Source organism: Brachyistius frenatus, unplaced genomic scaffold (assembly GCF_029030835.1).
Source record: "Brachyistius frenatus isolate BFR_SWC_R1_liver_20210118 unplaced genomic scaffold, ASM2903083v1 Contig_22, whole genome shotgun sequence".
NCBI lineage: Eukaryota > Metazoa > Chordata > Actinopteri > Embiotocidae > Brachyistius > Brachyistius frenatus.
This window is the reverse complement of record NW_027210621.1, coordinates 1,096,675-1,114,417: the sequence shown is the minus strand read 5'-3', so window position 1 is coordinate 1,114,417 and position 17,743 is coordinate 1,096,675. Positions and strand designations below refer to the sequence as shown.

Below are 17,743 nucleotides of genomic sequence, written 5' to 3'. Positions count from 1 at the left end.
TTTTGCATATGCAGTGAGCGCTGCTGGACATCCATTTGTTATACAATTAAACTGTGTCGAAATATAATGAAGAGCCTGAATTCCACGAGGCGCCTCTTTAAAACGGGCACTGTTCATTTACTCGTCTGAGATCAGCTCTTTGAGATCTTCTTGTTGTTGTAATTGTTGATCTACTTTGAGGTCCGTACTAACTTACTGGCCTCTGGCTAACCGGCTCCGTCTCTAAAAAACCTCCTCCCTGAATAAGACTACAAGTTCCAGTTCGAGCAAATGAATCTGTTTGTGGTCAGTAGGTATTCAGCTAATGGGAGGCCAAGTCCACCACACCCATTTCCCCTACAGTCTGCTCCAATTCTTTTCTTCCCCTCCCATCCCCACGGCAACCACACTGACTTCCTGCTTCCTCCCAGGCCTTCCAGCCACAAAAGTGGCATAAAAATAGTTCGCTGCACTTTTCCTGAACACTCTTTTGTCATCATTGTTCAGACATCAGCTGTTTATTCGTTTAGCTCAATTTGGCTTTTCATGTAAAGTCAAGTCAGCGGGTCAGAAACAGAGTAAGATAGATGAGCTAGAGGAGGGAGGTCATGCCAAGTAGGGTGGAGAAATCAGGGTTAAATATGTTGTACATCTAAAGCAATATCACAACATTCCTAGACCTAAAGGCGTCAAGAGAAATATTCCTGGTCATGCATTACGGAACCACGGAGCCGGCAAAAACGAGTTGTTATTTAATGATAAATCAGTGCAATATCTGTGTGTTGTGGAGACTGTAGAACACCATGAATCTGCCCTGCGACTGTTCTGTGTGTCAGCCCCTAGTGAGGCTGCATAACATTGTGCAGTTCCAGCAGAACTGAAGACAGAAAGTCTTTGAATAAACACAGGCTGAACTCAGGCTATATAAAAACTCTTGTGGAATAAAAACACGGTTTTGAAGACAAGCTTGCAGTAGAGATACATATAATTTTAAACAAATTTAAAGCTATAGTGCTTGAATTTTACACAAGCATCCATTACATTAAAGCCCTTGCCAAATGAGTTCACACAATGCTGATTAGCCCTATCGCTGCCAATGAATCTCTGTGGTTATTTTACTGTACACTGTATGCAGGTTTTAAATATGGTGTCTGGTGAGACATTCTCATGCTGCTTTTATACTGGAAGTATAGTGGACATGCTGTGTTGAAAGAGTCTTTACACCAGAAACATCTGCTGTGTGAGCCAGCTAACTTCTGGTTTGGCTAAGTTGAACAGGGATGAAATAATTCAAATGTTTGGCTCTTGCAGAATTTCCAAATGTTATCAGACCAAATGGATCAAATTCTGACAGTGAAACGAGTCAATCTGCAGAGGTTGGGATGCTCAAAACATAACATTTTATCCACCGTTTTAAACCCCAAACAGTCGCAGCAGTGTAAGGTACTGCAGAGCAGATGAATTAAGCACATGTCGAGTTTTTGTGTTTTAATACTGTGCATGCCTCACCTGTTTTAAATACACCTGTGATGGAAACTTGTGATTCTACTTTGAGTGAAGGAGTTTCATTGTGGCACTAATAAGATGAAAACAGATAACTGAAACTCTCCTTCTCTATCTATAATAATCCAAATAATATTGTAATCTCTTAGGCAAACTGTCAGCGTTTTGCTAAGCTAAGCAGCTGCTGCCTGTCGCTTCATATTTCTCCCACAGACTTGTGAGTCGTGTCAATTTAAATAGTATATTTCCCTAAACATGAAACTATTTATTTACAGATGACTGAAGAAGACAACAGTGTCTATTTCATCACATTACAGTTTAATCAAAAAACATGTAATTAAATGATCATGTTATGGTGCTTTGTTTATACTTTTCCTGCATACTTTTATCAGCATTTTTTATTTTTTATTTATTTGCCATCTTTGTCCCTGAACAGTGGGCTCCTTTATTTTTGCTATTGGCTCCTCAGTTTAAGTCACCTCCTTGAAGCATCTCAAGAGTAGAAGTTACATTACTTTAACAGTTTGAGATTTCTGTAAAATTTCCCAGAGGGGAACCAATGCTTCTAATAAAACACACTGTAACAAGCTCCCCAAACACAGCACTGGAGCAGCAAGAAAAGGGAGGCATTAAAGAAAACTGTTGAAAACACAGTCTCTTCTTTTATTTATGTTTCTGTTCAGCATCAGTGCCATTGTGTACTTAAATAAAGCCCTCAGATTGGTCATTTGAGACCCCAGCTGTGGCCTGAGGGATAAAGTAAAATGACCTATGGTAGGATTTGGTTGGCTGCTTAAACTAGCGCTGCTTTTCTATGCTTTTTCTGTGCTGGTTGTGAGTGTACAGAGCGTGCTCGCTAGTGTCATCATTCATCAGAGCACTGTCTGCCACCTGAGGTCCAAAACACGAGGAAGTATGGGGAGTACTGCTCTCCTATTCTTCCTGAGTTTTCTGACTACTGCATTTCCGTGCAGACTTTGCTGGGATGTCTCTCCAGGAGTCAAATATTCTATATTTAGATGTTTACTGTAATATTTCTTGTGAGGCTACATCAGAGAGAGCATTTGGCAATGAAGAGCCCACTCACCCACTCTAATCAACTGTCATGCCCACTACAGTAGATGCTATAGATGTGCAACTATAAATGGGGTGAATAGTTACAAAAACTCCACCCGTCCCCTGAGCTAAAACGATTTTACATTCTCACTGCCTCTTCGCCACAAAAATGCAAAAGCAGAAGAGCAGATTGAAATGCAAAACTCTGCAGTGAACCCACATTTAAGTGAAGGCATGTTTGGCATTCTGTGTTTCTCAGCACCTTGCTTTTTGTTGATAGGTCAGTTCCTGCCATCAAAGACTTCGCAGACTGCATCTGATCCATCCTGTAAAGCATTCACTAACAAGCTTACCATCTAAAATATATGACTGCACACAGGCATGGATGCACACAGACAAACGTGCATGCTCTTATACTCACACACACACACACACACACACACACACACACACACACACACACACACACACACACACACACACACACACACACACACACACACACACACACACACACACACACACACACACACACACACACACACACAACGGGCTGCAGGAAGCAGGCGTTTTCACATGCCTGGAGGGAGGAAAGGAGGAGGGGAGGCAAGGTGAGGGAGCATAGAGAAAAAAATAGCAGGGGGTTGGGGGTGGGGACTTGATGTGAGGAGAGGCGAAAACAGAGATGGAGGTGATGGAGGGAGGGATGACGAGTGCTGAGGTCAGGATGAAAGGGAGGCGGATGGAGAGGGGGAATGAGGAGAAGAGTACAAGGAGCAAGGGGGTTGCATAATACGTGTATGTGATGGAGGGTTTTCTCTGATGCCGCATGTGGTGTAGCAGGGAGCCAGGGAGGTCAGCGGCAGAAAGTTAAGCTAAATAATGTACACAAGAAGTGGCAGCTGCCAGAAAAATCAGGCCCATCTTTCACAGAGTCCTGCAGGATACATTCTAACTAGCAGCACACTGTACAGGCAGTTAGCTTCTGTCTCATTATTTTAAGGCAGGACAAAGAGATCAGGGCTGGAGCTACGTATTTTATTCGGACAACAATTACTCAATTGGGTCCTTAGTGAAAGTTATTGAGATTAATGCCCTCCCCCTCCCCCACATACTAATAAAATAAACCAACCTATTGATCACTTGATGTGTCATTGTTGGTACAATTGTTCTGAGCTCATGAAAATGTCCAAAATGACTGTATTACAGTACAATCTACATGAGTGTGCTTACTACTCCTACCAATGAATGGAAACGCTACTCAAATAAAAAGATTAAGTAAATGTGAATTGTTGCAAATGAACAGAGTGCAGCACATTGATGAGCAGAGGGAACCAACAACCTTTGTGAGTATTTATTCCAAGTTACATCACTTGATCAACATCAGCACCTGAGTTACAGTACATGTGTATTTGTCAGCAGTGATATGTGTGCATTTGCGATTTCACCGTGGACCTAAAACTTGAGCAGAGAGCACACAGCCACATTTTTATCAAACTTTGTGGGGAACAAAAAGAAGTGGAATCTGGTGAGTAGCTGTGGTGGGGGGCGGTGATTGTGTGATTGTGTGTGTGAGCGTGAAACTCGTGTGTTTTAAATGTGCTGTGAGGTTGCTGTCATGTTGGACAACTCACATCCCGTCGTGACAGTTCGGATTGTTTGCCCCAATGGTTTTCCCTCAGACGCCTCAGAACGTCACAGTATAACACGTTGTTGACAGTCTGACCCTGAGGGACGAGTTCACAGTACACAACCCCAGAATGTCCAAGAAAACCCACCTGGTTGTGCTCCGGACCTGACACGCCGCCTTTGTTATTGGACATTGACAATTTGCCCTCCCGGAAACGCGATTGTCACTCAGAGCACCTCACCCAGCTCATTGATACATTACAGTAAACTTTCGGAAGCATTTCAAGGGTCTCTGTTCCTGATTTCCTGGGTTTGACACAATATTTGATGTGCGCTGTCTGCTGAAGTCCATGATGAAATGGCAATTGTGCACGTACAAGTGGGCACAAAAATGTGTGTAACACAGGTGCTGAAACTTGGGATGATTCATTTGAAGTTTTTGATCTCACCTTGTATATTATTTCTTTGAAAGTGCTGACCATGAATAAAAAACATAATAAAGGTCACGCAATCTACAGTATCTACTTTTCTTTATTAACAACTATTTTTGTATCTTTGAACTTTTGCTAATTAGGTCATTAATGTAACATTAATGTAGCCACTAATTCAATGCAGTAATTCAATTCTGAGTTTCTTGCAGAATTATTATTTGTCTTATATTGTCACTTGACTGCAAACATATAGGGGGAATATAGATCCAGGAAGATGTAGAGCTACTTCCAGGTGCTATTAAACAATAGCAGGACCTGAGCCACTCAACTTTATACCCTGCATTGTACTGTAGAGTAAGTAGTAATAAGATAATTAATTATACAATTATCAGCTATTACTGTATTAGAGTTGAGTTATCAGTGGAATTAAAACACACATATAAATTCCACACTTTCACTGGGAAAACAAAACTGAAACACAGTTTTCCCTGTGGGGTTTCTACTTTAAGATGCTGCTGTCAGATAATGATTGATCATCAGATATTACAGGGTGACTGTGTTGACTTAAGACCAGAGAACGCCTTGACCCAGAGTGTCTCCCTGCGAAAATAAACAGTGGACAACACAAACAGTGGGCACTGATAACTGCAAATCAGCCAGGGAAAACTATCCCAACTGATAACTGATAAGTGCCAAAGTGGCCTTCAATAGTCTCACAGCCGAATTCAGTGTATCTTGTGGAATTACTGAAACCATCCACCAGTATGTCCCCACTGTCCAACAGTGGCAGCAACAAAACATAGTTTAAGAGAAAATGCTAGAAAAACTGCCCTGGTGAGACGTGAGCTCCAAGAAAAGCACAAACACAAATCTGTGCGTGCACAGGCCTGCACGATCTGGCAAAATGCAGAGTATAATGTGGAGATTCTGTAAAACAGGATATACCAGTGAGTCAGATAATTAATACACACCACTGTTCTTCCATTCCCAGGGAACATGCAGCCATCTGAAAAGCGGAAATGGCTTTCGTAGGGAGCAAAGGAAACTTTCTCTACGGTTATATAAGCGCAGGGCCCTGAGCCTCTCTGTCTCCCTCCACGTAATACACACACATACATGGAAGCGCGGAGTCACATGGCCGTGAATACATTCTGAACGACTACACACACGCACACACCTGGCAGGCATGTAAAGCCATTCTTTGGAGGAAACAGCCTGGGGAGGCTCTGACACAACCACCTGCTCAGATTCAGCCAGTGGCACAAATATTTAACAGACCGCCTGCCACATCCCACGAAACAGCATTAGCTGGTGGCTGCAGTAAGTCACAGTAGATACGAGCCTGCACCTTGGCAGGGGAGCAACAATGAATGAATGCTGATAAAGGATTTTAGGTCACCCGTGGCTCAGAGTGTGAACTGTACATGCATGCAGTTATTTTGACGAAGAACTATTCCCATGGTTTCTATCGCAGGGCTCGGAAATAAAAACCTGGGGTGAAACAAATGCTCCACATTGTGTGTTTGACAGAGATATCACGAGTCGGTGTAATTAAGTTGTCAATGACTCATATATCCTGACAGAAGAATTCAGAATACACCGGATACATGTGAAGAGTGTGTATCATAAGGGGCTTACAGGCTAAAGGACACATATCCAAACCAAATCTGTGTGTGGTTATATTAAGAAATATAACATGAGGGCTGGTGCTTCCCAAATGTGTGTGCTTAAGGAGTCGTTCAACCCAGCACTGTCCTTTTTCATCACAGAACCTATTATTTGCCCAACTAGCCACTGCCTGCTGACTCATGCGTAATAAATAGATAGCATTGCATAATATGATTATGACCAGACAGACCTAGGTTGGCCTAAACTTAATCATATAAGATTTCTGTTGAAACTCTTAATCTGCATGAAGCCCTTAATAAGACAGTCCCCCTTTCTGACAAGTTGACAGCAGAGCTTCAGGCACAGCATTAGTAACACACAGGAAACTGTCCTCTCATCTGCATAGGAATTAAAGGCAGCTCCTGCCATAGCTTTGTCAGAGAATAGAAGAGGAAGAGGAGAGGAGAGGAGAGGAGAGGAGAGGAGAGGAGAGGAGAGGAGAGGAGAGGAGAGGAGAGGAGAGGAGAGGAGAGGAGAGGAGAGGAGAGGCGAGGAGAGGAGAGGAGAGGAGAGGAGAGGAGAGGAAGAGGAAGAGGAAGAGGAGAGGAGAGGAGAGGAGAGGAGAGGAGAGGAGAGGAGAGGAGAGGAGAGGAGAGGAGAGGAGAGGAGAGGAGAGGAGAGGAGAGGAGAGGAGAGGAGAGGAGAGGAGACTGGGGAAAAAAATCCATTTAAATGAAAGGGAGAAGAGAGGCGTCAGCATTAGCAGTTAATCCACTGCAGTGAGAATGCTTTCTCTCTGCCTTTGGCCTCTAGGCTCCAGTAGTCATCCTAACAAGAAGACTGTAACATACACTCTGCTGTATAACTAACAACAGATCCAACCATGACGACCTGATGAGATCCATAGTTTCCACCATCTGACTGCACCACAGTCATGTTAACATGTTATGTCGTATCACCGTTACCATGCAACTATGCAGTATAGACATACACGCATATGTTGCTGTAGGTGTCTCTTATTGCTTTTTATAATGAGTGATATCAAATACAATGACAACAAATATATATTTTGAGTCTGCTACAATCGAACCTTCCTCACCATTCAAACACACAATTATGTGTCCATGTGTCCTACCCCCCAGGGGAGGGCCACGACACAGCAGCTCTCTTCCCTTCTCTCCCACCCCTTTTTCTCTCCCTCACCCACACACTTTCTCTATTTAGCTCACGCTTAAAAAGGCTGCCTAAAGATAGAAGCAAGAAAATGAACAGGAGCCAGCGAGTGTCATGGCAACAACGTGCAGCGGTTCACAAACACTATTTGGATCAGCAAGAAAAAGTTATAATCAAAGCAGAAATGCAGTAGTGTCACGTCTTCAAAGACACGGTTTATAAAATGTCAATGCAAAGACATTCAGGGACTGAACGATCAGGGCTCATAATCCAACAGTTTACAGCATCACTGTTATTAAAATTGACTGTTTATTGTACTTTATATACTGTGGTAAATCCTCACTGACTCCTTGTAAATAGTTTGAATTTGAGTCCATTTAAAATTGAAGTAGGAACACAGCTTTGCAGTAGTGGACTGTAATGAATATGTATTCATATTTTTGAATGAAACATGCAATGAAACACCCTCACAATGCACTTTAAAAAGAATAAGCAATGTGGTACTTAGTAGAGATTCAATTTAATATAATGAAGTGATATGTGAATAATTATGAGTCCAATGTATTGTGGTTCTGTTGGTGTAGATGGTGGATGCAGCCCCAGAAATGTTCTCTACCCTGTCAGGATATTTTAGAAAAACTCTGTCTTCTTCCACTGGAATCCCCGCGAGGCCACTCGCACATCAAAGCATCGATTATGAAATGCTTGGTTTCACTTCCTGAGTAGTATTACTCCCAACATACTGACAAAGACACGTTCTCGTAGACGCTTCTCAGAGATTCCAGCACGCTTAATGTCATTCCTCCCTCTGCTGTGAAAGTTAGTCAGTTTGTCTGCATGTGCACTCGACAGATTAAGCGACACATCTGAAATGCTTCGTGCCCAGTTCAGGGTGAGTAATGGCCTAAGAGTACAGCATGACATTAGTCCACATGGCCACCATCTTCACGGGTCACTTCCTTCATTATCTGATGAAACACTGACCAGTGCCTTGTCATCTCCATATTACCAGTATCAGTGTATCAGTATCAGCTATTTATCAGTCATACTTCAAATCAATTTCACTGCGTATTCTATTTTTTTCACATGTACTCTGCTTTCTGTATCTCTTATCTATATCTATATGTGTGTGTGTGTGCATATATATATATATATATATATATATATACAGTGGTGTGAAAAAGTGTTTGCCCCCTTCCTGATTTCCAATTTTTTTTGCATGTCTGTCATACTTAAATGTTTCAGATCATCAAACAAATTTAAATATTAGTCAAAGATAACACAAGTAAACACAAAATGCAGTTTTTAAATGAAGATTTTTATTATTAAGGGAGAAAAAAAAAATCCAAACCCACATGGCCCTGTGTGAAAAAATGTTTGCCCCCTCCTGTTAAAACATAACTTAACTGTGGTTTATCACACCTGAGTTCAATTTCTCTAGCCACACCCAGGCCTGATTACTGACACACCTGTTCTCAATCAAGAAATCACTTCAATAGGACCTGCCTGACAAAGTGAAGTAGACCAAAAGATCCTCAAAAGATAGACATCATGCTGAGATCCAAAGAAATTCAGGAACAAATGAGAAAGAAAGTAATTGAACAAATGAGAAAGAAAGTAATTGAGGTCTATCAGTCTGGAAAAGGTTATAAAGCCATTTCTAAAGCTTTGGGACTCCAGCGAACCACAAAGAGAGCCATTATCCACAAATGGAGAAAACATGGAACCGTGGTGAACCTTCCCAGGAGTGGCCGGCCGACCAAAATTACCCCAAGAGCGCCACGACGACTCATCCGAGAGGTCACAAAAGACCCCACAACAACATCCAAAGAACTGAAGGCCTCACTTGCCTCAGTTCAGGTCAGTGTTCATGACTCCACCATAAGAAAGAGACTCGGCAAAAATGGCTGCATGGCAGAGTTCCAAGACGAAAACCACCGCTGAGCAAAAAGAACATTAAGGCTCGTCTCATTTTTGCCAGAAAACATCTTGATGATCCCCAAGACTTCTGGGAAAATACTCTGTGGACTGATGAGACAAAAGTTGAACTTTTTGGAAGGTGTATGTTCCATTACATCTGGCGTAAAAGTAACACCGCATTTCAGAACAAGAACATCATACCAACAGTAAAATATGGTGGTGGTAATGTGATGGTCTGGGGCTGTTTTGCTGCTTCAGGACCTGGAAGACTTGCTGTGATAAATGGAACCATGAATTCTACTGTCTACTAAAAAATCCTGAAGGAGAACGTCCGGCCATCTGTTCGTGACCTCAAGCTGAAGCCAACTTGGGTTCTGCAGCAGGACAATGATCCAAAACACACCAGCAAGTCCACCTCTGAATGGCTGAAGAAAAACCAAATGAAGACTTTGGAGTGGCCTAGTCAAAGTCCTGACCTGAATCCTATTGAGATGTTGTGTCATGACCTTTAAAAAGGCGGTTGGTGCTGGAAAACCCTCCAATGTGGCTGAATTACAACAACTCTGTAAAGATGAGTCGGCCAAAATTCCTCCACAGCGCTGCAAAAGACTCATTGCAAGTTATCGTAAACGCTTGATTGCAGTTGTTGCTGCTAAGGGTGGCCCAACCGGTTATTAGGTTTAGGGGACAAACACTTATTCACACAGGGCCATGTGGGTTTGGATTGTTTTTTCTCCCTTAATAATAAAAACCTTCTTTTAAAAACTGCATTTTGTGTGAAGTGTGACAAACATGAAAAAAAAAAAAGAAATCAGGAAGGGGGCAAACACTTTTTCACACCACTGTATATAAACGCAGTAACCACATGAATCTGTGTTTATGTGTGTGTGTTTAAGGGGTGTGTCCAACTTACTATGTTGACCTGTAGTGGTTCTGACCCAGGTCTTAGCATCCTCCTCCTCCTACATCTACCAGAACCTCCGGATCTCAGACGCACTGACGATGACGACTGACCCATGTCCGCTGGAGAGACACACAAACAGTCAGTTGAACAAACACACATCCATCAACAATGTACATATTAATGCAAGTCAAAATATAAAATGATACCTGATTGAGGCAGGAGCAGCGCCAAGGCGGTGAGCGTGCTGGGGGGCAGGGGCAGGGAACGACACCGCTGCAGAGACGCCCTGTGCGGGGGCTCTAACGGTGACACACCCGGGGGGCGAGACAAGGCCTAGAGGGTACTGAGTAGTTAGGACATCGCCTATATTCTTATACACTGTTCACACCCTCACACACACAAGGTTGAATGCACTTACTCTCCTGCCCTTCACGTTAGGAACAAAAAAATCTTCCTCACTGTCTTGTCCCCTTTTTTTTTTTTTTTTTTTTTTTGCAGCGAATTAAAGTATTTCACATCCAGCAAGTCTATTCTGGGGCATTGGTCGGTGTACATGCCCTGCAGCAAACCATGAGAGACTATACATCATGCCAACCAGGCGGTCTCTCAGGTTAAAATGAACTGACTCGGAGTTAGGGCAATGAGAGGTAGAGCTTATGGGAGCGATGAGGCAGAAAATTGGCCACAGAGAAAGACGGAGGGTGAGGGAGAGAGAAAGAGAAGCCACAAAGAAAGAAAGAAAGAAAGAAAGAAAGGGTGTGAGAGAGGAGAAGAAAAAGAAAGGGGAGAGGAGCAGTGAGCTGAGGGGGAAAACAGCATCCAGAAATACAGGCCTCAATAAAGGAGGTAGAGCATGCAGGCATTGTTGTCGCTAAAAGTGAGTGGTATATAAATACCGGGTTAGTACTGGGCTGCCCTTCAGAGTCTGTAGTGTGTGTTTGATTCATTATGGGCTTGAGCTATATTTATCAGAGTTGGTAGAGACTACTGGTGAGACTCAGCCCTCCTACTTCAATTTTTTGACAGCAAGATGAGATACATTTATGTGCACTGTATATACATACATTTACTTTGTATATCTGTCTATGTGGGTATATTTATAGGACTGCTTTTTTGTCAATATTTATATGTTTCAGTGAGTTTATGCATGAACGCCTGTGTTATTTTAACATCTTACTCTGTGTTGCAGCTCCGTGGACTGTGTCTCCCTAGTAACACTGGTCTCTATGACAGAGCAAGGCCTGGCAGCCATCCGTCTCTGCCCTGGAGAGTGTTGCATGCTGGGATCAGGCCTGCGTCTCCGCCTGGACAGTGAGCCGACCTCACTGTAATGGCTGTAGAGATGTCGGTCTGGGTTGGGCCTCCGCAGGTCCAGTACGGCTGAGGCCGGGCGAGGGCGTGGGTGCAAGCGCCTGTGAGGTACAGAGGTCTTCTCTGTGCTAGAGTGGGGCCCGGCTGGGCCCGGCTGTCTTACACTGCAGCCTGTCTGGCTGGCAATCTGCTCGCACAGCTGTGATTGGCACAGATACTCAGCGGTTTGGCCCAGATAAAGGTGCAACAATGCATTTCTTGTGTGGGGAATTGGGAAAAATGTCTCAGTAGATTCAACAAAATATAGCTCACATTTCATTTTAAAAGATTCTACGAGCCATAGGCTCATGTTCCTAATTGCAATTCATTAGTAGCAAATCCAGCGCCAAGACTGTTGGCAGTTAAATTTCAGAGATTAAAGTACAAAAGGCAGGTGGATTTAATTTTTTTTAAAGTTGGTAATTATGGAGGATTTTCCAAGGGACATCACTTTGCCTAGACAGTGATTTTCAGCCGCATATGCTGGTGTGATAATGTACAACTTAGCAAAGCTCAGTGTCCACAACATTCAAGTAGATGCTTCCTACTTTTGGTTGCCAATGATAAGCACCGTTAACAAACTTAAAATCTGACTTGATGACAGGCCAAGCAAAGCTTAGCTGTTGCATCAATCAGGGAGGAAAAACATGCTGCTGTCTGCACTCATCCAAAGATTGTTTATGCGGTCAATGAAGCATCACTCTGTAACACCACTGTACTATCGGAGAAGGCTGAGTGTTTCTATTGTACCAAGAACTCCCACAGAGACTTCTCGAGTAAAACAATCAGCTGACCACATCAAGTTCTGCAGTCAAAATCCTCCTGTTAAAACTGCATTCATGTCAGATTAAAAAATTAAATGGATCAACTGTGAATTTTAAATCAGGGGTCTAGAGCAAGAAGCTATTGGAAAATAAGCTGTGCCAAAGTCAGTACTGTATCTAAAGGTGTATACATATTTAATGAACATGTCTTTTCTTCTGCTGCATTTATGTTTATTCTTACGAGGTACATTGAGTACAGAATTCCTTGAGATGAAGTTCTGTCCTATTAGGGCTGTAGTTGCAGGTAATAAACATTAATCAGGCAGCCACTCAAAACTGTACCTGCCTCCATAGCTGACAGATTTCAGTTGGAACTTTTGAGCTTTAGTTGTTTAGAAATGTTGTCACTTTCAAAAGTTAAACTCCAACTAGAAAAATGCTCACTATGGGGTTTACAAGGATTTAGATTAAACAAGTGAATTCAACACTGTATAAAACTGGATTGGATAAAATGCTAAATGCTTCCAACCCGAGTTTCAAAAGTGTTAAAAAAAATAATCCTAAGACTATGCTTTTTGGAAAAGGATTCAATAATCAGTCACAGTGCATTTCTGTCCTTTTTAAGGCTCAAAGTAAACATTTAGTCTCAAAATCTTCCAGTCACTTTTTCCATGTCATATACTGTACTGAATGTATAATGTTAAAGATGAGTGTTTCAAAAAGAGACAACTTCTGTCTTTTTGTCCCTATATATATATCCCTGCCTCCAATTCTTTTCATTTAGGGGCCTCAGTGCCTTCAAAAATGAATGTGTCTAACCCTTATTGTCAGACTGAACGTTTGCACCCTTCTCAAAACCCCCTGCTCCTAAAGCCCTTGCCTTTGCATAATAGACCCCTATGAAAGTGTGCTGAGTATTGAGATGTCATATCTCATTTTGTCATTACGAGTCCGGGCTAACATGTCCTGACTCGTTGGTGTGACTGGAAGGGAGATGACTAATTCATCCAATGGAGTGAAAAGGGAAGGGTGCTGTCATGAAGCGCAGACGTCACCGAGCTCTAGGGCTGCCGCAGTTACACAAGGCCAGCTCTGTGGGAAACGTAGGGTTTCCTCACAGCCTACATTAGGTTGGCTGAGCAGGAAAGGACAAACTCCTTTGGTATAGTGTTGTGTACCTTTGTAATTACTATTTCCTCTTTTCTCCAACAGATGGGGCAAAAGGACAACGGCAGAGTATGGTGCCCAAATCATGTCCTCCCTGTCTGGCGCTCTGAATGTTTTTGTTTCGCCCTGACCACCCTGAATGTACCACACCTAGTACCTACACATCATGAGGAAATGAGTAACAGCGCTGCTACCATTTACATTCTAGCTTGCTGTTGATGATTTTAAGAAGCAAAAGAATGACCATGGTTAAAGCAGTTACATTCATGAAATTTTGAGCATTTATGCAGTAATTACGTGACGCATGCCTCTGGCAGTGTTAATGATGTGGAAAAAGCCTGCAATGGAATGAGGTTATGGCATAAATATGCAACACATTATAAATGAAAATGCTATTTTCTAGGTAGAAACACAACCGTAGTTTAGCAACCTAAATTACTAACTTACTGAAATTCAGTTGATTAATACAGCTCATTCTCTAATTAAAGTCACGTACCTTAAATATTTCCTCTGTGGAATCTGTGGATGCCGGTACGCTATTGGTTGTGCTCTCTTTATCGCCTTGTTGTGATTGGACATTCACTTCCTGTATCTGGTGGGAGTCAAGTGGAGCATCTTTGGAATCCTGCTCATTTCCTGTCTGTCCCTCTACCTTTGCCTCTTCACACGGACAGTTCAATTGATCCCTTTCAACCTGTGCTTCTTTTTTAGCCTCTGTGCTTGCACCTGAATGAGGGATATGATTCTCTACTATAGCTGTGGACCTGTGGTTTGTCTCTCTGTCAACAAGTTTGTCTGTAACCTCATAACTCTGAAAGCCATTGACAGCTCGAGATCCTGGGCATGCCCTGAAGGCTTTCAGGACCACCGTAGGGGATCGTCCACCTGTCACAGGTGCTGGAGTCTCGCTGTCAAAGCCGCTGGAGTGTGAGAACTTAGCAGTCACTGGTGATGATGGGATGGGCTGGGATTGTGCAAGTCCTTTATTGTGGCGTGTCAGAGACACACTGTGGATGTTGTCCACTGTGCGCTGGGGGGCCCGTGGGGAGCTCATCGGAGTCCTCTCTCCCTCTGGAGGCGAGAAGGAGTGTGATGTTGTTCGCCACTTTCTGGCTGTCTCTGCTACACTGTTGAAAAATTTGAACAGACCACCAAAGTGTCCCTTGGTGTCCGAATGCTTTGGGGGCGGTGGTTGAAAGTCCTTGACACTCTCGAAGTCTACAGAGCCATAGTCTGAGTCCATGGTTTTGTCCAGTGAGTGAAGCTCAGAGTCAAAGCTCCTTTCTGAGTAGACAGGGTTTGTCTTCCCCAAAAGGGAAATCCTCCTCAGGTAACTCCACACATCTTTGTGCCTTCTTCCTCCACTGTGGTGGTTCCTTGGGCTGCCCTTACTGCTGGGCTCTTCACAACCTGCAGTGGTTTTGTTGCAGTTGGCTGAATTGTTGTGGCTTCTTTTAGTATAAGAAACTCTTTCAGAAGGTTTACAACCGTTCTGAGTCCCAGCCTCTCCCATTACAGTGGGCTGATGGCCATCCAGAGGAGCTGAGAAGTCAATGTCTTCGAATGAGCAGTCAAATTCTGCTGTATGGCCAGCATATGAATGCCTCTTGCCACGGTGTCTAAGCGTGCCCCTGCTGGACTGCTGAGGAGTCCCAATATCATGGCAAAAAGACTCCTCATCCAAGAAGGAGCTAGTGAATTTGGCAGTGGACAATTTACCTGTCTTCCCTCTAAACACAGCGGGGGATTTAAGCTTCTTAAAGGAGCGAACTTTGTCGGCAAATGAGAGTTTAGGGATGCAAGCCTCTCCAGGCAGGATCATGGAGTGGGGTCTCCTCTCCAGCTCGGAGACAGCTCTCTTTCGGTTCAAGATCTTCCAGATACCCCCTGTGGCACGGGGCCTCCGATTGACCTCCTGTCTGTCCTTGACAGGGGTCTGAGAAGAGGCAGTCTGGGTCTCTCCCTGCCCCTCTGCAGGCCCAGGCCCAGTCTCCTGAATATAAACACTCCCGGTCTCATTTTCCACATCCAGAGAAACATTATACACTCGGTTGACAAACCCATTAGGGTTGTTACTCTCAGGGGCAGGATTGTCTGTCTGTTCCATCCTCTTTCATTCTACAGTGTCAGCTATCAGTTCCAATGGACATCATGTTTCTGGCCTCTCTCTTTCTCAAACACCTGGAGGAATAAAACCAAATTTTTATTTGGGAGTTTGACATTATACTGACTGCCTTGTCACTTTATATCAAGCTTATTCTGTCATAACTTGTTCAGACTGCCTGTAGATGTGTGTCATAAATGCAAAATATATTATATTAAATGTGAAGCATATGTAAAAAGCTATATTATATCCACACTGCAGGTCAAATGTGCAATAATAAGTGATACAGTGCTACTTAAACACAGTGAGAGCATTGGAGGTGTCATTCTGAGATTCTCAAAAGGAATTCTGTACCACATGTCAACACCCAACGCCCCTTCCCTCCCTCATATTTGGGGGAGGGAATAATTATCCAAAGTAATTATTTGAGACTCAATCCCTGTCCACCATTAAAATCAGGAGGCTGTGTTGTCATGGAAACACTCACTACAGAGATACCTGGTTATTTCAGGCCTGCTCCAACTCAGATTAAGCTTCTTCTGAGGAAGAGGATGCTCAGTGGGCGCTACCTGACCACATGTTAATTGCCCCCATTTTGTAATCCCTTTAATGTATGGAAGCATTTTGTGTAATTGCGGCCTCTGGTATGCACCTCTGTTGTCACATGAGATCATAACTACTAAATATGTGTTTCAATTAAACCAGCCTTTTAGCAGAATGTCAAGATTTATTTTATAAACTGGGTTTTTTGTGTGTGTGTGTGTGTTTTTTTTTTTTTACTGCTCATCTTTTCAGGGTAATGTTTAAAGAAAGTGACTATAAAGCCTTCCAAAAAAAAGTGCAGAAATGTCAGGCATAGTCCCAACACCACTTCTTATTTTAGCATTTAAATGTAACCTGTGATGTTTCTTCGTGTTACTTGACTATTCATATTTTTGTTCAGCCTACTTGGTGGAATATGAACAATTAAAACACATATAACCAAGGTATTTTTGTTGTTTATGAATTTCATTCTTAACAGAAGACTTACGCACCAGCTCAGTTCCCATGTAAAAGCGCAGATTAAACCATCCAACAGACTGATAGACAGCTTTTTGTTGCGTCTAACAGTTATCATTATGATAATATGTGACGTCATTACCATGGGTTTAAACGCTAGTTTATTTTGTTAAATTGCTTTGCAAGTTATTTAGGCAGTTTACGCTTCGTGAAAAAAAAAAGGCAATAACGACTTAAGTGTCAGTATAAGTTCGCTAAAAGTACGCCTTAAAATTCAATAACTTCAGAAACTCGCTCAATAAGTGATAATAAATGAGCTGTACTTCCCTTTCCCCTTTACCTCCAAAAGTGAAGTTAGCTGGTAAAGCTGTTAACTTACCCGCAGAAAACGTCCCTCCGGCTTAAAAGTTCATCGCCGCTGCCGTCCTCGGAACTTCAACACCGGCTAAACTTGTACTTTCCGGGGTTTAACTTCTCTCCACGAGTTGTGCCGTGGAACGCGACTCCTCTGCGGATCCCATGTGTGTTTGGCTTCTTTCGCCCCAAAACTCCGTCAGCTTTCATCAGACTTTGAGAAACTCCCCCGAGTTGGACAGACCGGTGAACTCTTGCCCTTAAAGCTTCTGCAGACGCCGACACTCTGATTTGTGATAAAAGCTCTCACGCAGACAGAGAAACAGACACAGATACGCACACACACACACACACACACACACACACACACACACACACACACACACACACACACACACACACACACACACACACACACACACACACACACACACACACACACACCCTACACACTAAACAATACAGACACTGAAAGGGCTTTAATTCTGTTAAAAAATAATAACAGCATGTTCAGAATAAAGGTTTTAAATATTACATGAACTTTATACTGGATGTTTACTGCGCTTTTAATCCGATTTATGTCCTTCACTTCATTGAATCCCAGTTTATTTGCCTTAGCTGTTGTAGCTCATATTAATGTCTTATACTTAAGTTTTTTTTTTCTCTCTATCTCATTTGTTGAATGTATTCATAAGAAAGCACTTATAATTTCTAAAGAAACATCAGTGAAAACAAGTGATTGACTGAACTCTGGTCTCACTCACTGATCTTCCTTTGGGATTTGTACTGAATGTGAAAATCC

General features: G+C 42.8%; 1 protein-coding gene across 2 annotated transcripts in view; it reads right to left on the bottom strand.

The window, feature by feature from the left end:
- LOC138619975 (rho guanine nucleotide exchange factor 9) overlaps positions 1 to 17,198 on the bottom strand; it is a 47,294-nt gene extending 30,096 nt beyond the window's left edge. Inside the window, exons 1-4 of one of the 2 annotated variants that reach the window (XM_069696831.1) lie at positions 16,967 to 17,198; positions 13,981 to 15,665; positions 10,410 to 10,536; positions 10,213 to 10,322 (exon numbers count right to left, since the gene is read on the bottom strand). In XM_069696831.1, the coding sequence (XP_069552932.1) occupies positions 10,213 to 10,322; positions 10,410 to 10,536; positions 13,981 to 15,591 (1,848 nt within the window). In that variant the 5' untranslated portion in view covers positions 15,592 to 15,665; positions 16,967 to 17,198. Of the gene's footprint in view, positions 1 to 10,212; positions 10,323 to 10,409; positions 10,537 to 13,980; positions 15,666 to 16,966 lie in introns of those variants that run through there. The other variant, XM_069696830.1, reaches the window with a different exon arrangement.
- Between the last annotated feature and the right edge of the window lie 545 nt (positions 17,199 to 17,743).